The sequence below is a fragment of the Chinchilla lanigera genome, unplaced genomic scaffold (genome assembly GCF_000276665.1).
Source record: "Chinchilla lanigera isolate Chin_1 unplaced genomic scaffold, ChiLan1.0 scaffold00109, whole genome shotgun sequence".
Lineage (NCBI taxonomy): Eukaryota > Metazoa > Chordata > Mammalia > Rodentia > Chinchillidae > Chinchilla > Chinchilla lanigera.
This window is the reverse complement of record NW_004955510.1, coordinates 463,250-485,486: the sequence shown is the minus strand read 5'-3', so window position 1 is coordinate 485,486 and position 22,237 is coordinate 463,250. Positions and strand designations below refer to the sequence as shown.

Genomic DNA, 22,237 nt, shown 5'->3' with positions numbered 1-22,237 from the left:
CACACCAGCAGACCTGCGCCAGTCCCATCACAGCACACACAGCAGACCTGCGCCAGTTCCATCACAACACACACCAGCAGGCCTGTGCCAGGCCCATCACAGCGCACACCAGACCTGCGGCAGTCCCATCACAGCACACACCAGACCTGCGCCAGTTCCACCAGAGCACACACCAGCAGACCTGCGCCAGTCCCATCACAGCACACACCAGACCTGCATCACTCCCATCACAGCACACACCAGCAGACCTGCACCAGTCCCATCACTGCATACGCTCCAACCAGAGGCAGCAAGTCCTTCAACCCAGTCTCCAGTGCAACTCTGCCTCCAAGGCAGGGAGCAGACAGTGAGCTGTGAAGGCACTGGTGTGGCTCTATTTCCAAGAACTGCACGGACATTGAAGTGTGACTGCACAAGACTCACACGTGTCACAAGATCCTACCCATCTGATTTTCAACCACACACAGCTTGTGTCATGGATGCCTCCCCAGGGTCCATGTGTCAAAGGCCTGGTCCTCGACAGCACCAGAGGACACAGGGCCTAGGGGGAGGCCCTTAAGTCGCTGTGCCCTCACAAGGGCAGCAGAACCCTGGCCCTCTCTCTTCTGTTTCTTGGAGATGAGGTGTACAGTTTGCTCCGCCATGCGCTCCCTCCTATCCTCCTTCCCCGCACCAGAGGCCCAGGAGTAATAGGGTTGCCTGACTGTGGCCTAGAACCCTAAAGCTGTGAGCCAAAATCACCCTCTTCTAAGTACTATCTAAGCATTTCCTTACAGGGATGGAAAGCTAACTAACACAAACCATTTTTTTTCTGGTACCAGGAATCCAACTCAGGACCTTGTGCTTGCCAGGCAGGTGCTTGTGCTGCTGAGCTATATCCCCAGCTCCCTAACACAAACCATCTGAAAACAGCTCAAAGCACCCTTGCCTTGCAGGTCATACACAACAGTGGGCCAGACCTTGCCCAGCAGTGGAGGCAGTGTCCTGTCTGCTAAACGCACTGGATATCAGCAGGCCATGTAGACAGCTGCCAGGGGCCAGCTCTGCTCAGGCTCTGTTCAGGCAAAATCTAGCCCTCCTTTTGGGACATCATCCCACAAGAGCCCAGTTTGTGGAACTCCAAGGACCTGGGCCTTGGACAGGGAATGAAAACAGGTGAAGAAGAAAGAACACAAAAAATGTTCCACCCTGGAGACTGCCTAGAAGGTGTTGCACTCCACAGCCCCTGGGGGCTGCTCAGGGCTGGGTGCCCCTTTCTTCCTAATTTTCCTGGCACCCTATGTGGTGAGGACGATGCCTCAGCATCCCTGTGACTTCCCAGGACTCAGGTAGACCAACTCACCGCAGGGTCCGGCACGCAGCAGGAGAAGGGCACCCCACACTTCTCGCGGCTGTAGCTGGCACCACTGCAGTTGAAGTACACATTGAGGTCCCAGTCCTCGGGGCCGTACGCCCCACAGCAATGGTTCTGCAATCACAAATGCCCAGAGCCAGCATCAGAGGCCTGGAGTGGGGCTGGGGTACCTAGGACAGGGCGGCAGTCAGGTGTGGCAGGGTGAGGATGCCCCATCAGATAGGAACCCAGGCCCACAGTGCACCTCATGCACACAAAGACACTGCCAGTGCTGACAAACAGGCAGCCCCTGAAGTAGATGCCGGTCTGGTCCGCAGTCTCCATCCAACCCCCAGGGCTGGCTCTAGCCCCTTCTCAGCCAGACACTACCTTCTTCCCACACCCTCCAGCCTGCCCTCCTGTCCTGTGAAGCCCTTCTGTGTGGCTCTGTCCTCTCCTATCAGAGGGAACCCTTGGGGGGCAGTGAGCCTTGTCTCCAAAGATCTTCACACTGGCCCCAGTGACTTTTACAGCTCTTTACAAAGAGCTGCTCATTGTCCCACCCAGAGGAAGAGCTCCAACTGAGGAGGGCAGCAGTGCATCTGCCTCTGCCCCTCCCAGGGCCTCTGTCCCTGCTCCCACTATCTGATGCAGAGGCAGAGCAGACTTCCACCCTGAAAGCATTGCTGTGAAGAACTACGGCATCCACCAAAGGAGCCCCGGCACCTGGACCTGCCCTTGAGGCTGGTGTGGCAGAGACAGAAGACCCAACAAACGACAACACAGGCGTCTGTCTTCGGTGTCTTTTTTGTCACTATTTTAAAGATAAAACCCCACATTCCTATGCCAACTGTTCTAATGATAACCTACTCTGTCTCCCCAAGGAAGCTCTCTCACTCCCTAACTCCCCCAGAAGCCTTGTTTCTGAGAGAAGGCAGCAATGGAGAAGGCTGTACTGTGGTGAGGAAATGCAGCAAAAACACCGTAAACCAGAACCACGTGAACTCAGAAATGGGGATGGGTGCCGGACAGAAAAGCAGTGATAAGGGTCAAGGAGCACAGCAGGGCCCGGTGACCTGCATCAGTAAGCAGGGGTCAGCAGTACATCTGGTCACAGAGATGGGTTTTGCTGGATCCCAGTGTTAACCAAAGAGCAGGGCATAGTTATTTTTAGAGCATTCTAGTTTATTTTCTTCTCGGAAATAAAGTTATGTATCGAGTTCTTAAGGAAGCTGACTCCTAGCACAGGATGGAGTGGTAGGGCTCAGGTGGCTGTGGTCCAGGCCCCCTAGGGATCAGCCCCCTAGGGATGTGTTCCAGGAGTCACATCCCCACAGCAGAGGAAGCTCTGCTCTCTCCAACAGGCAAGGAAAGGTCCCAGAGGAAGAGGACAGAAAGAGACTCGGAAGATGGCTCATGTGCTTTGGTCTGGGGAGGTGGGGGCAGAGGGGGGCGCGCGGGAAGCCTGGGATGCACACGCCCTCCTGAGGCAGGTATCTCCTGGCACTGTTGGACTTGCTGCCTTGGCCAAGCAGGTATCCCCACCAGGGCCCCAAGTGGCTGGCAGAGCTGCACTGATCCAAGACAGAAAAGCAGCGGTGAGGGACAAGAAGCACAGTGGGGGGACAAGAAGCCCCGCTGTGTATCTTGTCCCTTCTGCACATGGCACTGTGGGCAGCAGGCCACTGGGGAGCCGGCTGGCCGCACTTACAGCTTTCTGCAGGGAGTCGATGAGGTTCTGCAGGTCTATGTCATCCCGATAGGATCTGATGTTGCTCTCGAAGAACTCCCGGAAGCGGTCCCTCACCCAGTCCTGGAATAGGAAGGCCAGCACAGCACCGGCCAGTTCCAGGAAGAAGATGAGTACGATGGCACCGCAAAACTGTGGGAGACATGGATGGGGTCATCACACCACCAACCCAACCTGGCCCTGACCACTCTGACCTGAACCCTTGCCTGCTGCAAAGAGCACTAGATGTGTATGTGAGATCCCAGATGGGCCCGGGGTCCCTCACTATTAGTGAGGGACTTCCCAGGCAACTCTGTCTCCCTCTGTAAGTGGCGATGCCAGCACAGCCATGTCACTTGCTGCATGGGTAGGAACAGAAAATGTGTGCGGGGTCCAAACAGGCCTCACCCACTACCACTCACCTCCAAGGACGCAGTCCTGCTCGGCAAGGAGATAGAGGTCGCATCTCAGGACTGAGTAGCTGTGCCCGCCCCATCCTGGCTACCAGATGCTTGTGGACAGAGCCTGTGCCCAGGTACCAAATGGCTATGTGCCACCTACACAACCACCCAAGTCCCTAGAAATCCTCCTGCTGCCCCTACTTTAGGGACAAGGGAACTGAAGATCTCCCTGGTGCACTCTTGCCTGAGGTTACCACATGTCATCTGTGTTCCCAGCATCCACTCTGGAGGTGAGCATGTGCCACAGCACTGGTCAGCCAGTCAGACCCCTCCCAAAGCACGGCTGCCCTTGGCCCCAAGTGAGGGTGTGTGCTCTAGGCCCTTATGAAGCCACAGGTCCACCCCACCCCACCAAGGTGCCCCTGCCCTACAGAGTCTATTTTCACAGCCTCAAAGGACACTGGGCAGCTTTGCCATAACCAAAGCTGTGGGGGAGGCAAGCACTCACATACACAGGCCTCCAGAGTGTATCTGTTTACTGGGAAGCCACACTAACCATAGCATTTTTAAGAGGTTAAAAAAAAAAAATGTGCTTTGTTTTTTAAATTATGCCCAGAAAAAAAGGTCTGACCTAATAAACTCAACAAATAATATATTGCGAAAAAAGATGTGCTTTCCTTACCAGCTGCTATTTAATTTTAACTGAATGCATTTAAAAACGCATTTGTATCTAAATATAAAACTAAACTCCTAGTAGCTTGCAGTTCTGCCAGGAAATTAGGATTATGCACTCCATGTCCAGATTCATACATCCTGGAGGAAGGAAAGGATTTCCTAATGTTACTGGCAACATCTGATCTTGGACAGGAAAGGCAAAGGTGAGCAGCAAACAATTCCTTTAGAACTTGCGAGGGCTGATGAAAGGCAAGGGAAGGTCTTCCTGCCCCAGAGAAAGGGACAGCTTTCCACTTTCTGATACCCTCTTCCATATCCTTTTACAGACTACTGCAGTTTTCAATGTAGAAATCTTTACTTTCTTTGTTACCATGACTCCTACTATTCCACTTTTTTGCATGCTTTTTTGAAAAGTGTGGTTTCCCTAATTTCTCAGCTTGAAATTTGTACAGGAATGCTATTGATTTTTGAGTGTTGATTTTGTATCCAGCTATACAACTGAATCTAGTTATTAAATCTACCAGGTCTTTTGGTGGAGTTTTTGGGGTCTTCTATGTAGAGAATCATGTCATCTGTGAATAATGGTAATTTCACCTCTTCCTTTCCTATCCTTATTCCTTTTATTTCTCTCTCTTGTCTAACTTCTCTGGCTAATGTTTCCAGAACTATATTGAATAGGAGTGGTGATAGGGGACCTCCTTGTCTTGTTCCTGATTTTAGAGTGAAAGCTTCCAGTTCCTGTGCATTTAGCATTGGTTTGTCATAGATGCCTTTTATCAGATTTTTGGCCATACTCCCAAAACTGTTACACAGATTTAATGCAATCCCAATCAAAATACCAATAACATATCTCACAGAACTACAGAAAACATATCTAAAATTCATCTGAAACTAGAAGAGATATAGAATAGCAAAAGCAATTTTGGGCAATGAAGGCAAGGCAGGGGGCAAATTCCCTATGATGAATGTGATTATTATGTATGCCTAAAATATACCAATAAAATTAATTAGTTAAAAAAAGGCAAAGGAGGGAGGAGTGGGCACCTGCCAGCTCTTTCTTCAGGCACTAAAAACCAGAGAGGTCTGGTGCCTGGCACAAGGCACCAGCTCCTGTGAACACCTAACTCTGCTCTCCACAAGGCAGCAGGGTGCCAAAGGCCAATTCCTGCTGCCGCCCCAGCCGAGGACACCTGGGCCTACCCGCCAAGTCCATGCCCCCTCCCCTGCCCCCGGTCACTCACAAACTTGAGCAGGCAGATGTTCTCCCGCAGGGCCCCCACACAGCCAGCAAAGCCCAGTGTGAACATCACCACGCCCACCATCAGGACCAGCACCACCGGGTCGATGCCGTGTAGCCGGGTCACTCGAGTGAGGTCGGACAGCACACCCTGCCAAGAGAGCAGCTGTCAGGCACTTGGGCACAGGTGGCTGGGTACTGAGGACTGGCGGCCCCGTCTGAGGAGGCCATGTGCTGGTGGCTCCGGCTCCTTGAGCCCCCTCCACCCTCCCCGGGGGCCCTGTTCTCCCTGGGCTCCGAGGCACTGCCCTGCTGCCTGCATAGCCACTGGTCACAGGTGTTACTGACCACTCAGGGGTATGGCCAGGGAGACCCTGGACCTGCATTTGTGCTCATTTTAATTATTTTAAACGTAAATGCAAGTAATAATAGGTGGCTAGTGGCCACCACAAGGGGCAGTTTTTGAGACTCCAAGCACAGGAGGCCAGGTAGCAGTGCTGCAGTCCTGGAGGTGGCCACACGGTGGTGCTGTGAGGTGCGGTCGCTCCAGCGCCAGGCCCTGAAGCAAAGGGACCCTGTGCCCTGCTCCTGCATTTAGATCCTATCCAGGTCCTCAGAGCATGGCAGGGGCAGGGACAAGCACAGATCTACATGCTCTTGTGCTTGTCCTGTGCAAGCAAAAGGAGGCTCCTCTGAAGGGATGGAGCCCAGGACTGGGGCTCTGCCAGGGCTACACTTCCCTTCCCACCTTGCTGTGTCTTCCTGTGCTCTCTGTGGCCCCACAAGGACTTCAGCCCTCACCACCAACCCGCCGGGGCAGGGATGGCACCTCTTCCACATGTCTGCACCACGCAGACTCATGGTCAAGGCCTGTCCTTCCAGACCACACAGCCTGGTCCCCTCTCCCCAGAGCACAAGAGACCAGGATGGCTCAGGGACAGTGCCCTGGCTCCCACGGGCAGGAAGGTCGGAGGGAGGCAGCACTTCAAGCCCAGACTGGGCCATCCCAGCACTGGCTACAAGCTGCTGACTCCACCAGTTCAAGAGTGGGGCTGCTTCCCGGACCCTCCCAGCTGCATGGAGAAGCTTGTGGCAGGCACAGAATGGAGGGGACAGCTCAAGGTGAATAAATCCGTCTGGGCTGCCTGACACTCCATCCCTGCAGAGGCTCCACCTACCTTTTCGCTCCATGCCCACAGCCCGACTCCAAGGAAGACAACTCCAGCCAACTGGGCACATGTGTAGGTGGGGGGAAGAAAGAACGTTAGGTCAGAAACTAGCAGCATGAACATGTCATTGTTGTTGCGTTGTTTGCTTTTGCTCGATGGTGGTACTAGAGCTTAAACCCAGGACCTCCCCCAGCTCTTTTTATTTTTAATTTGAGTCAGGGCCTAAGTTGCTAAGATGCCCTGCCTGGGCTCAAACTTGCAGTCCTCTTGCCTCAGCCTCTCAGAGCGCTAAGATTACAGCCATGCGCCACCCCGTCCAATGAACGGGGTTCTGAGAGCAGAGTCCACCGCTAGTCAGGAACGCCCCCTGGTCCGGTCTGAACAGCACCTCAGCCCTGCAGGCAGAGCCACTACACCAAGGCAGGATGCAGAGGCTCTGCAGCTAAACCAGGAAGGACCTCCCCAAATTTCTGACAAATCCTTTCCACGTCAGAGGGCCTCACAACCCAGAGACCAGAGGTGAGGGTCTCAGAGCAGACTGGGTTCTGCAGACCCCAGAGTGGAGACATCAGGCTGTGTGTCATTTCTTCAGGCTCTGCTTCAGCCCCCCATTCATCTCAAAGCATGTTCCGTCATCTCAAAGCATGTTCCAGTATATGAGACAGGGACTTCCTGAGGGCTAAGCTGGCGCCTCCCAGGCCGGTGGCAGCAGAAGCAGCACCATTTATACCCATCTCCACCTCTGCCTTGGACTCAGGCTCCAACTACAGCAAGCAGAAAAGCCACCCAGCCCGTTTGCTGGCCAGCACTGAGCCTCCTCACTGCGGCACTACCTTCCGCACAGGGCCGCAAGGATGCCTGGGAAACACTGGGTTACGAGCTACTGAATGAGCCCAGACCTCACTGGGCACTGAGCTCACTCAGGAGAAAGCGCCCTGAGCCTGACCTGGCACCCACCAGGTCTGCTAAGCCAGGGAGGATTTCTGTAAAACCCAGACTTGTCAGAGCCCTGCAAACAAAGCTGCCTCCTGGGTAGACTACTTGACACCACACTGGCATTTCTTGGCTACTTTTCAGTGCCTCATCATAAATAACAGGGTGGGGCTTCTCCCACACCACACCCATTTCCTAGTTGATGAGATCTCCACTTTTCCGGATGGGGTACGAGGCCACTTCCTTTCCTCACCCCAGGGTTGCACAACAGCATGAAAAGCAGCCCACAGGCGACGCCACCCTACCAGTCCTCAGTCCCCAGTGCAGATGTCCCTCCAGCCAGCACTGAAGGTCATCCCATCTGACCTCCTGTCCCCTATCCCCACCCCCAGCTTCACTGATACACCCAGCCCCAAGGACACCAGCGCCCCTTCCCTGGGGCTGTCTTCCTTCCTTCATTCTTGGCTTTTCTTTCCAATCCAAGTGCTGATAAACCTCAGGCTCAGCCCTGGGCCCCTTGCCCTCTCTGAGCCCTCTGGGTGACCTCACCATTCCCACAGCTCTAAACACCATCTATCTATAGCCTGCAGAGCCAGACCTCCAGCGTGGCCATGGCCCTGGCCATACATCCTAGGGCCACTGCAGCTGGTCTACCTGAACAGTCTGAGGAGACTCTGCTCTCACCACACCCAGGAAAGCCTGGGCCTCCCAACCCCACCCGCTCCTCCCCAACTACACCTGCTGCTTGCTGCCTCCTTCTCTCTTGTTCCACACTCAACCCTCAAGGACCCTCTACTGCTTCTACCTTCAAAATGGATCACATATTTGACCGGTTTTCTTCCTGACTCTGTTCCCATCTGTCCACGATCACCTGTTCAAGTCAGGACTTGCAGGAGGCTCCTCCCAAGCTTCAGTGCAAACAGTGATCTTTTAAAAATACAGCTGCCCCTCAGTATCTGAGAGCAGAATCCAGCAGGGTCAGGGACACTGTTGGTTCCATCTAGGGCAGCGCCTTGGCCCCCACAGATACAGCCCGCTGCCAAGACAGGAACATGGAGGCTCTGCAGATAACCAGGAAGAGTTTCCCCTCTGGACACCAAAACCTCAGACACTGTAATCCCTTAGAATCAGTGACCCAGTATATGCACAGAAGAACCTAATTTAATCTTCCATCTTTCCAGACTTTAAAGCATCTCTAGATTGTTCATCATGCCCAATACAATGTAAATGCTGCATAAACACCTGTTATACTGCATTGTTTAGGGAACATGGGTAAAGTCCACAGTTGAGTATAGGCGCAGATTTTAAAAAGTATTTTATATCTAAGCTCGGCTGAATCCATAGATGCAGCATCAGGAGATAGTGAAAGGTGACTGTGTGATAAGGTAATTCCCTTCTCAGAAGCCCCCATGACTTCTCTTCACATCCAGAACAAAAACTGTCCACTCTGCTGAAGCCCGCAGGGCTATGCAGCAGCCCCTGCCAGTTCCAGACGGCTCCCTGACATCCCCCACTCGGCCCTGCCTCAGAGCCCCCACACAACATGGTCCTTCAGGGGTCCTCAACTGTCACTTCCTCAGGGATAGCCCTTACCATCCCCGGAGGATACGCTCCCTAATGTCACCGTCACTCAGACCTCACAGCTATCGGCCTCTATCCCAACCACAGGCAAGGACCTAGACACAGAGAACAGCATAGGGCTGCGAGTCCAGGTACTCCTGACCTGCAGTCCTTCTGCCCTCCTCCCAGGCACACGTCCGGACCTTCCTCACTCCCCAGGGTCAAGCGAGAAAGAGCCAGCTACACTGGCCAGGTCCATGGTCGGCACTGCACAGTGATGTCAGCCAGGATGGGAGCAGAAGATGACGGCTGCTGACGGCACGCCTGCACCGGGGTCCCACTCTGCACAACCAGCCACGCACCACAGCATCCTGTGGTCAGGCGAGGGGAGGCTGCCAGGAAACTCTCACATAGAATGCACCCACACACACAGACAGCATACCCCTGTACCCCATCCTCGACATCCACCTCTCTGCCCTCAAAGCTTCTCCCAGGTGACCAGCAGTTGCAAGGTCTGCTCTGCCAAAGCATGCCGACTTGAATGCTCAAGGAAGAGCAGAGGCAGTGTGCTTTCCCGCCGGCCTGCACCCTTCCCAGACTCATCCCCTGCGTCAGGCCCCCAAACCCAACTGCTGCAACCCCGCATGCAGCTCTCACAGTGCCTGGGATCCTAGAATCAGAGCTCCAGCTTTTTCCCACTGTGTCTTGAAAGACAGCTGAAGTCAGCTCACAGCAGAAGACAGGAACTGATCACATGGCAGATCATGGGTTCAATGAACACTGGCCCAGACAGGAACTGTGGGGACTAGACAACATTTCACAGACTACAGTGAGGGAGATGCAGGCGGAAAAGAGCTCTGGGGTGCTCACCATATACCCTGCCAGCTTCCTGAGGTGAAACCCCCACCAGCAGATATCTGTGGGGTCAGGCTGGGCACCACTCCCAGCTGCCAGCCATTAGGAGCACTGGCTCTGCTGGGTGCACTCCAGCCTCCGAGCAGCCTGCTCTGATCCCCTTCTACAACCTCAATGAACCTCTCCTAAAGAAGGCCCCCACTCCAGCCAAGCCAGAGGGAGCCTGGCCACCAGCACAATCCGGCCACCACTGCTGGATTACCTGGGCCAGCAGCCTTGCCCCCTCCTGAGTGCCACACACTGTGCTAGCACAGCACATCTCGCACACACCTCAGGCACCTGTTCCTCTCACCCTCATTTTTCATGTTGTGGAACAACTTCGTCATCTGTGTCCAAGGCCACACAGCTGGCTGGTGACAGACTTAAGAACCAAGTTCTTCTGTTTCTGACTTGGACTACTTGTTATCTCCCCACCTGCAGGGTAGCCACCCCTGCCACTGGCCAGAGGGCTGCCGGCTCCTCTGGCGGGGGATCCATACCTGAGCCCAGCAGGGTGAAAGTGCCACTGAGGGGCTTCCAGCTTCACAACCCTAAAGCCAACAACCCACACTACAGCAAGGAGGCCCACTGTATCCCAAGCACAGCACAGGGATAGGAAGCAGGCCTCCATGAGGTTACTGTAAAGCTCCGACATCAGCCTTCCCCTCATGCGATGCCTCTCGGAATCAAGAGGAGCCCTTATGGGCTCTCTGGCTCAGCCAGCCCTCCCTTGTCCTGGAAGCCATGAGGAACCTCCCACCACATAAGCTAGCCTGTAGCACTTTACCCAAGCAGAATCGAGTCCCTGCAGAAGTGCCAAAACCTGGCTGGGCCCTGTGGGACTGCAGGAGAGAGAAGCAGGCCTAAAGCAGAATTCTGCGCAGGGGTTCTGGCCTCGTGGGAGAGAGCACACAGGCAGCACCTGCAGGCCCCAAAGGCCTCCCCAGCAAGAGCAAGGCAGACAATTCTAGGCATTGCCCTAGGCGTCTGGTTCTTGCACAATTCCCCATGACTCAGGCTAACACGGAGCCCTTCCGGTAACACGGAGCCCTTCCAGTCGGCCTCCCATGGAGCCTTGGAGATAAGCAGAAGGAAATCAAGAGTGACCCAGGGGTGCCCAGAGCATTCCAGAATGGTGCCCAACACAAGGCCCAGTCAGCTGACTCCCCTAGGCCTCGGCAGCAGGACCTCAGGCAGGCTGCGGACCTTCCTCAGCTACGTGCTCCCCCATGCAGGATGCCCTTCCTTAGTCACAGGAAGGTTGGAGGGCTGGAGGAGGACTCATAGGTGACATGCTTACCCCAGGACACGGAGCTAGCCCAAGGGAACCGCAGGCAGGGCAGAGGCCTAGGGACTGCTAGGGCGACACACATGTACTGCAGACTCAGGATGTACCGAGCCCCGTCATTCCCAGCACGAGCTATCTAACGACAAGGCCTCCTTCCAGGGATCTGCTTCACTGGGCCTCACAGACTACAGTAGTACAGAGTTTGGTGATAGCTAGCCTCCAGAGGCTTTTCCAATGAGATGGCAAAGGGTGATGGAAATAAAACCACGCAGGGTGGAGGAAAAAACTAGACCTGAGCCTCAGCTGGGTGACTGCTACTCATCCTGGGGCCCTGAGCAGCCACCCGTCTCCTGGGCCTCAGTATGGCAACCGGCAAAGGGAGCAAAGGGCGGACGTGCTCAGCTTTAAAACCTTAACCTGCCCAGTGAAAGCCCACAGCCATGGTGGGCTCAGATCTGGAGGTTCCAAGGCCAGGCTTCAGAGAACATCAGAGATGCTTGAGGCCACTTGAAACCAAGAGTCAACTGAATTTGTGGCCGGACGGGACGCCAGTGGGCATGTATCCCAGACCCAATCTGGCCTGAGGCAGAGTTGCAGGACATCTGCAGGGGTTAGGGACCTTGCCTCAAGGTCCCACAGTAAAGTCTGAACTGAGCCTCCTCTTACTCAGCCAGGGGAAATGGTCACAGAGCTCTCACAGCCAGCTCTTCCTGCTGCGGAAGGGTGGTGGCTAGAACAAAGCCCAGGGAGTTCTCAACACAGTACTGAACCGGGCGGGGCCAGACGAGGCAGAGGGCTCCAGGGGTGACTTCCAAGCTGCCTCTGTGCTGTCCGATAACACAGCCACAGAGCACACGCCCACCCCACCCAGGAATCTGGCTGTCAGGAAAGAAACATGAAGAGCAGTTATCCAAGGGAGGGCAGAGGCAGGGCAGCACACTGCAAGACAGTCACGGAACTGCACCCTAGTCTGCTATTGAGGACAGAAGCCAGAGACAATGATTGGCCAAGGAGGAAATACCCTCAGCTCCTCATGCTGAGTAAGCTGTTGCAGCCTCTCACTATGGAGTGATGGTGGGAAAGTGAATGGTGTGTGCTCACAAACATGAGGAAGACTAGGTATGACCTGTGAGGCAGGGTCTGCCAAGCCAGCACTAAACTATCACACTCAACCCATACAAGCCTGCAGACAACAGGCAGGATATCCTTTAGCTTCCACGCTTGAACTGTGGGACACCCCCATACTACTCCTTTAGCAGATTTTAATAGCTTCAAATTGTAAGTGACCCAAACAGTCTATTCCCAAATGAAACCTCATGAAACAACAGGAGTGAATGATCTACAACTACATATTAACAACATGGATGAATCCCCCCACATAAAACTTAACAGAAATGTCAGGCACAAAAGACTTCGTATGTTAGGGGAAGCATTCTGGTGGAAAACCATACAAGTGTCCCATCAAAAGGTACTGGACATGAGGAAAAAATGTGACTTACAACAAAGAAAAATAAACCAGCCAAGAGGGGCACAGGGTGAGGCAGAGAAGGAAATTAGCAGACACATATTAAAACAAATACTGTAAATGTGGTTATTGATTTAAAGGAAAATATAAACATGATGAGAGAAATAAATGATAAAATGACCCATATCAAACTAGCACTAGAGGCCAGGGATATAGCTCAGTGGCCTAAGCACCAGCCTGGCAAGCGCAAGGTCCTGAGTTTGATTCTGGGTACCAAAAAAAAGGAAAACAAACTAGCACTAGAAACAGAAAAACAACAACAGAACTGAATTTACAGCCTATGAGATGCCAGGGAAGAAAAGACCAGTAAATGTGGAAGCAAAGCAATAGAACTCATAGAACTAAGGAAAAGAAAAGTAAACAAAAACTAACAGAGCCTCAGTGATCTGCAAAATAAAAGTCCCAGAAATAAAGACGGGGGTACATATTTAAAAAGTCATGACTGAAATACAGTATTCCCAGATTTGATTCCTTAACAAAATCAACACAAAGAAACCCCACAACTCAGCAACAAAGAGAAACTTGTGAAGTTAGCCTGGAGAGCAGGGGGAAAAATCACATGCATATACACAACATTTTAACCAGATGAGAACATAGGAAACTGAAAGATGCACCAGCTTTGAATACTGATTCTAGGAAAGAAGAAAACCTGAAATTCAGCAATATAATCTTAAACTGTCAGAAGCTTAAAAAAAAAAGGTAAAATATTCCCCAAGAGTAAAGGAGAAAGTAATAAAACATCTCACTCCATGAAATAAACTGGATGCACAGGGATAATGATTGTGTAAGTATGAGAATCTACTCAACACTATTGAACTGCACACATGGTGTATGCCTCAATCCCAGCACTCTAGGAGGCTGAGCCAGGATTTCAAATTTGAGCCCGGCCTGATCAATTTAGTAACTTATGTGAGATCCTGTGTCAAAATGAAAAATGAGAAAGGACAAAAGACTGGATGCACCTCAGTGTGAAGGCCCTGGGTTCAATCCTCAGTACAGAAAAAATAAAAACAACTGCAGTGATAAATGTTCTGTTACGTATGTTTTACAAACCATCATCTTTAAAAATAAAAATAAACTTTAATAATCTTTCAATTAAAAACATAAAAATAACAGGAAAATACTGCTGAACTGTAATAAGCCTGGCAGTCAGACACAGTGTCAGCTGAGCATGGTGCTCCAACGGCAGGGTCCACGGGGGCTGCAGCAGGCACAGGCCATACCGGTACCACAGACATGCTTTACATCTTCACTGTGGCATATTGAGCTGTCATCAGACTGGACTTATACAATGGGTAAATGTTATTCTATTGAAATTACACCTTCACAGAGGTGACCCTTCAAAAAGGATTTCTGAAAGAAAAAAGAAATACAAGCAAAAGCCAGACACTGGCCCACAAGAGAGATCACTCTAGTAGGACGTGCCATGCTGCCTGGTACCAGCAAGGGATGTGGCATCAACACCCACACTTACACCCAGTTACTTTGATTTCAAGGTAGCCTGTGAGGCCTCGATACTCACATGCACCAGGTGATAACCACAGAGCACCTTGGGTGTCCCCGCCTGGGCATGCCCAGGACCCAGCCTCACCCATGCTTGAGGGGGGGAGCTTAGGGCCACACCTATTACCCTCCTAGAGTCTCTGACCAGCAGTCTGCACCTTCTACCACAGCAAGATCCAAGAAGATGCATACCAACATGTCAGACGATAAGGCGGCCTATTTCCTGTGAACTGGAAGACAGCCCATCTAGGGAAGCAACTGTGACTATGCAAGCGCACCAGGTAGGTCAAATCGATGTGCATCTTCTGACCCTTTTCATCTCACTCCTGCAATCTGTCTCGGCAAATGACTTCCCTCCCTTCCCAAAAGGAAAAATCTGTACTACCCACAGCTAATCAGTAGATCCTCATCTAGGATAATGAAAAACTGAAAACAACCTAATGCCAATATAGGATTTTTTGCCCAGCACTGAGGATTGAACCCAGAGCCTTTGCACCAAGCAACATTCTAGGACAGTTTTTCTTTTAAAAAAAAAATGTATTTTGACATATCTCATTAAGTTGCCCAGCCTGGGCTGAAATTTACAATCCTCCTGCCTTGGGCTCCAAGAGTCCTAGAATTACAAGCACAAACCACCATACCTGGCCTCCAATATAGGAATTTAAAAAATAAAACCCAACCGGGAAGACTACGTGGCCACTGGGACTGCTCTATACCAGGCTATGCAGATGTGGAAATGCAGACCTCAGGAGCACGAGGATACTGCTCACAGGACACAAATCTGCATACCTGTGGTGGAGACTGGCACAGAGAACATTCAGGCGTCCTGGATGCAGGTTCTGGCCCTCTTGAATTCCCATGCAAAAAGAAAAGGAACTACATCTTTCAGCAATGAAAACAAAAGTGCACTGCAGTGGTTCCATATCTGTCCTTACAGCACGGGAGCAAAATAGTCACGTCAAAATGTGTCATGCACTAAATTCAACAAGATGCAAACCAGTCTAATACCAAAGTTTGACTCTCTCTTTCCCTCTCTTCCTCCCTTCCCGACACTCCCACCATATATGCTAGACTTCTCCCTTTCACCTGCTTTAATCACCAGGAGACTGAAACAGAGAAACCATCTATATTCAGACCTAGGGATCAGGCTTCTGGAATTCAGAATTGCTAAACTCAATTGCACTGAGTTCAGCTCAAAAAGAGCAGTTCTCAGTCAGAAGAGCCTAGAAATAAGAGACCACACCCATGGTGCTGGTGCTGTTGACAACACACCCCCTACAAAGAGGAGCACAGTCAAAGTCACATGCAGACTACAAGACTACCCACAAAGATGCAGTCACAGGAGGAGGGGAAGCGAGCTTGCCTCCCTCCCTGGCCTTGCCTCCTCTCTTAGATGGGGTGACCAGGTCTTGGTTTTGCTAAGAGGCCTGGAGCATACCTTGTGTTCTGGCAGAACTCTCAAAAACCTGTCACTCTCCAAGGTCTCCTGATTTGGACCATAAATGATATGTCCACTCTAACAGCAGGAGGCATCCGCTAGTGAAGGAGGGACGCCATGTCATGCTGGCCACAGGACACTAATGTTCACAGCTCCCTCCTCAGTCAGAGACAGGCTACATACTAGGCTCCAAAGCTAATAAGCAGGAAAGCCATGGCTCAGACTTGACCTAAGTCACTAAGAATGCCAATGGCAGAACATCACTTAAAAGAACATTTTTTACAGTTAAAACAAACACAGGACTCTCCTTGCTGTGTAACAGATGCCTGTTATATTTTATAAGGATCTATGTTCCTCACTCTGAGCTAGATGTAGGCCAGGGCTTCATCCCAGCATCTGCAGATTAAAGTCCATGCATGTGGTGGGAAGCAGTGCTGGAGTTGCAGGTTTTGTCTGTGACATACCCTGGAGAATCCACTTGGCAACTCAGGAGGACTCACTCTGTGGAAGCAGGTGGGACTGAAGAATCAGACAGGGGCCACGGTGGCTCCTTCAGGGAACCTCCCTCTTTGGGCCAGGTGTGGGAAAATATGCATGACTGAAAACTCACTTTAGCTTCTTTGCAAAGGGAGTGTAGGGGAAACTGAACCCAGGCCTTGGCCCCAAGCGCATCCCTAGCCCTTTTTGTCTGGCACAGGTTCTTCCTAAGTTACTAGGTTGTCCAGGCAGTGTTCAACCTTGTGATCCTCCTGCCTATGCCTCCCAGAATGCTAGGACTACACTTGTGCGATACCAAATCTAGCTATTTTAGCCATTTTTAAGTGTACAGTTTGGGGGCATTAAGTACATCCAGTGTGGGGCAACCATCAAAATCACCATGTATAGAACTCTCTCATCCTGCAAAGGTGACACTCTATGCATTAAACAATAACTCTCCCTGCTATGGTTTGAACGTATCCCTGAAATTCATGTGTTAGAAACTGAGTCCCCAGTGGCACGGTGTTGACACCTGACATCTGTAAGAGGTGATGAAGGTAAGGTCTTTGTGAATGAATTCATGCTGTTACCACGAGTCTGGCTCCCTCCTGTTCTCTCACAAACTGATGTCTTCCACCACCTTTGCCACTGCAAGGGGTCCCTTGCTCTCGGGCTTTCCAGCCTCCCCAAGCCTGAGCCAGATGGACCTCTACTGTACATAAATTCCTCAGGCTGTGGTTTCCTTTACAGCAGCACAAATAGACAAAAACACTCCCTGTTCCCTCCTCCCATTCCCTGGCAACCAACATTCACTTTGTCTCTATGGTTTTATAAGAGGAGTAGAATCACACAATACATATCTTAAAAGTGGAAAAAAGTACTTGTCTTTTTTATATGTTCATTTCCCTTAGCATAATGTCCTCTACCTTCATCCACTGGCATAGCACGCGTCCTAACTGCCTTCCTTTGCTCTTGCTGATGAGACTAAACACCCAGCACCCAAAGTCAAAGGAGAAAGGTTTATTTAGCTCATGGTTGTGAAGGCATAGTCCACAGTCAGCTGGCTCTGAGGCAGGGTGATTCGGCAGAGGGGCATCACAGAAGGCAAAACAGTTCATGGCGGGCAGAACGCAGCAAAAGCAAGCAAGCAAGAGAGGGGCAAGACAAGCCTCTTTCTGTTCCTTTTATCTTATTTAGGGTACTCCGGTGGGTAGCACGCACACCCTTAATCCTAGTGCTCTTGAGCCTAGTGCTCCACCATGAATTGATCCCAGGATCACACACTCTAGGTCCAGCCACCTCTGGAAAAGCCCCACCTAAGACCACCTGAAGCTTTGGGGGGCATCTAGACACAGTCACCAAGTGCGTAAGACTCTGTGGCATGTGAACCCTATGCTTTATTTGTTTGTCCATTTGACCAACAGTGGGCACCTTCTAGCTACAGTAAATAATGCTGCTATGAATGGGATGTGCATACACCTCAACACCCTGCTCTCCACCCTGAGGAGGGCTGCTGACCCAGTGGCAGTTCTGGGGAGCTCCCCGAGGACCATCAGGCTGTTCCTATCCTGCTGCACCATCCGATGGGCTCCTGCCAGCAGTGCACAGGGCACTGGTGCCTCATAGCCTTGCCAGCATTTATGTTCTATTTGGATTTTCTTTTTGCTTTTTAAACAGGTATCCTAATGGGCCAGAGATGGTATCTCACTGTGGCTTTGATTCAAATTCCCCTGAGCTGAAGTGAGATTCTACACTAGGTCTAGCACAGCCAAAAAGTGATTTTAAAAAAGTAAACAGTGCCAGTGCTCCCAAAATGCTTCTGTTGCAAACAGTTTCCCTAACATCGCAAGACAGGATCCTCGGCTCTTCTCTCACTGTGTGCAGACCACCAAATCTAGCACTGCAAAATCACCTCTGTAGCCTTTGCTTCAAAATAATCCAAAGGCACATAAATCAAGTAAGACCAGCCATGAGTGAATGGGTAAGTTTTGAAGCCAGTTGACGGGAACATGAGGCTCATCATACTTTTCGGTTTTCTCCATTTAAAAAAAAAATCCTCTCTGAAGAGGTGAGGACTTGATAGACCAGCAATCTTGTGAGGCAGAGAGTGATGTTCACAGGGGGACCCCATGCTCATCTAGGACACCAGTCCAGGTGATGAGGGGACCCCAGGCTCATCAAGGACACCAGCCCAGGTGATGAGCGGACCCCAGGCTCATCAAGGACACCAGCCCAGATGATGGTCCCCAGCAGCCTGGCTCCTTCCCCGAGATCACCCAAAGGGCTGTGCCCACCCCTCAGCCTCCGGTCTTACTCCTCCCTGGGTATACAAGGTGGAAAAATGCTTCCAGGATGCAGCAAGAGGGACTGGGAAGCTCTTTGGAGCAGGCATCCAGCCTCCCACTTGCAGTCTAATCTGTCCACAGCCTCTGTGCCCTCCAATTGTGCCCCAGTGCACCCCGACAGAAAAATGATTAACTCAACACACACACACACACACACACACACACACACACACACACACGCCCAGTTCTGCAAAACCCTAGTAACACAGTGTTGTAGCTTAGGGTCTTGCAAGGGGAAACAATACAATACAGAACACGTATTTTATACGATCATTTATAATAGCCACTCAAAGAATCATACACAAACAGATTGCAGGTAATCTGTCCACACACTAAAGACAAAGAATCTTCCTGAGGGCCTGGATCCCAAGGAAATGTCCTGCATGAATCCAGCTAAAGACCTACAGCCCCTAACAACGCCACCCATGAATCCAACTGGAGGCTTAGAGCCCATGACAGTGTCTCATGCAGGCCTGTTTCATGGATCTGTGCTGGGAAGGCTCAAAGGTCCGTGGTAGAAGCTAGAAAGTCTGTGCCAGCGGGATGAAGGATCTGTGTCAGCAGGCTGAGAGATCTGAACTGGAGCTAGGAAATGATGCTCAAAATAAGAACCAGAGCTCCCCAAAAAGTACCACAGCCATCCTCAGTGACAACAAGATCCCACGTTCCTCCTCCAACGAGAACAGCCAAGTTCATCAGGAAAGCCAGCATGACAAACTCCCTCAGGAAAACCAACAGCTTCCTATAGCTTCACTTCTCTAGTTCTGCCTCTTCTATTGCCAGCAACAATCTCAGGTGGGCCTCCCATACCCAGCACCATGCTGGTTCAGTTCAGCTGAGTGTTACAAGTTGACCAACAGTTGTCAACCCACCACACATAGTAATGCCCCCAACAACCAAGCACATGTGCTACAACTCTGGGCTCACAAGCTCCGCAGCCTGAATTTGGGGTGCAAATGTATTACTAAGCAAGAGGGCTGAGCCTCCAAAGGGCCCAAAAGTGGGTCTGAAGAAGCAGATCTGACCAGGGCCCTCGACCGCAGCAGCAGAAGAGTTTGCCCCAGCTGCGGAAGCCAGGGTGACCATCCAGGCCAAGGCACAAATGCCTGCAAGCAAGGCAGCAAGGGCAAGATCCAGCATTCAAGTGTACAAAGGGTCATGTTGCTCACCTAGCCTGGGGCCCTCCATCACATCTGGCCTGGGGCAGGGGTATACTACAGGAACCAGAAGGCTCCCCTCCTACATGTAAGGATAAGACACAGTCCTCCCCAAGGAGGGAGCTAGAGAACACCATGGCTGTCCTTCAGATGCCCCCAAAAGTGGCACTGCTGGGAAGGGGCAGCACCTTCAGGAGGCAGAGTACAGCTGGAAAATCTCAGGTCTTTGAAGAGGCACCCATGAGGGGATGGTGAGCCCTTGCCCTTTCCTCCCCTTTTGCTGTCAGGCCATGAAATAATTTGTTCCATTCAAATTCCTCAGAGGCGGGCTGGGGATTTAGCTCAGCGGCAAAAGCGCCTGCCTGGCAAGCGCAAGGTCGTGAGTTCGGTTCCCGGTACCGGAGAAAAACCAAAAAAAAAAAAAAAACAAATTCCTCAGAGGCCCAAAGCAGGGTGTCTACCTGCTCCTCGGTAAAGCATTAACCCAGATAAGCCTTTTCCCTTTGTCAAGGGCTTATCACAGTGCAGAAAGCTAACACACACACAACCACCTCAAATCCGTTTGAGGGGCAATGAGGACATTCCTGGTGAAAGGTCAAGGCACTAAACCCTGTCTTTCAGAACAGAAAAACTCCAATCACGCTGAGATAAATCGCCAGGAGACAATGCTATAAAATCAAGGTTGAAAAGCAGAGAGGTTTTGTAAGCCAGTTTTGTTCTCAAGAATTCCGGTCAAGACAGGAACCACTGACACAAAGTAGAAGCACAATGTGACACCATGGCCTAGCTGTCCCTGCCTCCATCTGTCCCACGCAGATGCTCTGAACCACACCTGCTGAGTGGTTTAAGAGCCTCTGGCACAGGGTCAGTGCCTGCCTTTTGCTGGACCAATCCCACAGGCAAAACGCACAGGATTATCCCTGGAGGCCCTGACCACTGTCAGCCACAGCCCCACTTCCTGGTCCTCTTTCAGGACAGAAACTCTAGAAGAACTGTCAGCAAGTACCGTTTCACCCGGCACATTCCCTGGCTCCCTGGCCAACTGCAGCTGGGTGTCATCCCCTACCCTTGACCAGAGCCTGAAGCAGTCCCAGCCAGGGCCACCGAAGCCTCCACTGCACCTCACCATCCCAGGTGCCGTCCTCACCCTGCAGTGCCACACTGGGCACAGCAGACTGCTCCTCCCAACGGAGAGGCCTCTACACCTGCACAGTCCCCTCGTCTTCCTCACCTAGGGACAATCTCTCCCAGGCACCTCTGAGCTGCTCTCCTCCTCCACTCGCCCCTGCACCTGGGGCTCAAGCTTCAGACCCTGCCTCTTCTCCCTCTTCCTCTTGCCCAGCCCTCTTCTTCCTGACGAGGACCCAGACTTCCATTTCCATGATGGCTACGCATACAGGAAAGCCCCATCCCGTGAAGATGGCTAAGAGACAGCTCAGACTTACCATTCCACCCCCAATTTCTCGCCAGCGAACAGGGTGTGACCATCCTTCAGCCTCTCCGCAGTCACCCCATTAAGTCATAACTTCCAAGAGTTATTTAGTGGGGAGTAGAAAATCATTTCAGCTACCCACAAGACCTGCTCAGCCCTGAGGGACCGAGTCTCCTCTCCTAGGTCTCCTCTCCTCCTTACTCAGCCCAGCTGTGAGGACCTCTCTTTGTCCTTTGCACATGCCAAGCTCACCCCCGCCTTGAGGTCTTTGTGCTGCAGTCTCTCTGGCCTGGGCTCTCTCCCCAGCCCCTCTGGCCACCTCTTCACCCTCCTGGGTCCCACCCCCAGGCTCCTCCTCAGGACACTCTTCTTAACCAAACAAGTCACCCATCTCCTGCATATTCGTGGATGCACAGCAGCCCCCACCCCAGGTGGACATCAGCACAAGGGCCACATATCTTTCCATGTCCATCGTCACCTCCCAGAACTAAGGGAGGACCCACTCCATGGTCACATGCAATGAGGCACAATGCTGCCCCCACCAAGTGGCCTTCCGAAAGCAGGGATGGAGACAGGCAGACAGGCATCTGGAGAGGTAGGCAGAGCCCTAGTCTGCTCCCCATGACCAGCCCACAGAGCCTGCCCACCCTCATCCCGGAGTCCCCCCTACCCCTCAGGGCCTGGACATCACAAGTATGTGGAGAATGCTGACTCACTCTATACAGAGGCACTCTTCTGCACTTACCCAGAAGATGATGTTGTAGCTGAACAGGAGATACTTGTACCAGCAGCTGACCTCAGCATTGGAGTATCTGTAATAGTGCATCTTCTGAGAGGCAGGGCCTGCAAGACAGGGATGGCAAGAGGGCAGGCTTAGTTTTCACTGTCACCCCAGAGCTTACCCCCAGCAAAAAGCAAAGGTAAGGCTCAGAGTTAGACTCCAGAAATCTCCATCTCCCTACTGTCCTGCTAAACCAATCACAGGTCCAGAACCAGTGCCGGCTCCTGGGGAAGCAGAATTCGGTCAGCCTTGAGAAACAAACAAAAGTATACAAAGAGAATTTTTGAAAGAAGGAAGATGACCATTTTCATAGTATCCCTAAGTCCCAGGAATTCTGTTTGGAATCCTCCCAAACATTCC

General features: G+C 51.8%; 1 protein-coding gene across 1 annotated transcript in view; it reads right to left on the bottom strand.

The window, feature by feature from the left end:
• The window catches only part of Tspan14 (tetraspanin 14), a 27,088-nt gene extending 5,149 nt beyond the window's left edge, over nucleotides 1-21,939 (bottom strand). Inside the window, exons 1-5 of the mRNA XM_005407874.1 lie at nucleotides 21,842-21,939; nucleotides 6,554-6,604; nucleotides 5,380-5,526; nucleotides 3,045-3,215; nucleotides 1,343-1,468 (exon numbers count right to left, since the gene is read on the bottom strand). Of these exons, the coding sequence (XP_005407931.1) occupies nucleotides 1,343-1,468; nucleotides 3,045-3,215; nucleotides 5,380-5,526; nucleotides 6,554-6,604; nucleotides 21,842-21,922 (576 nt within the window). The 5' untranslated portion in view covers nucleotides 21,923-21,939. The remainder of the gene's footprint in view (nucleotides 1-1,342; nucleotides 1,469-3,044; nucleotides 3,216-5,379; nucleotides 5,527-6,553; nucleotides 6,605-21,841) is intronic.
• Between the last annotated feature and the right edge of the window lie 298 nt (nucleotides 21,940-22,237).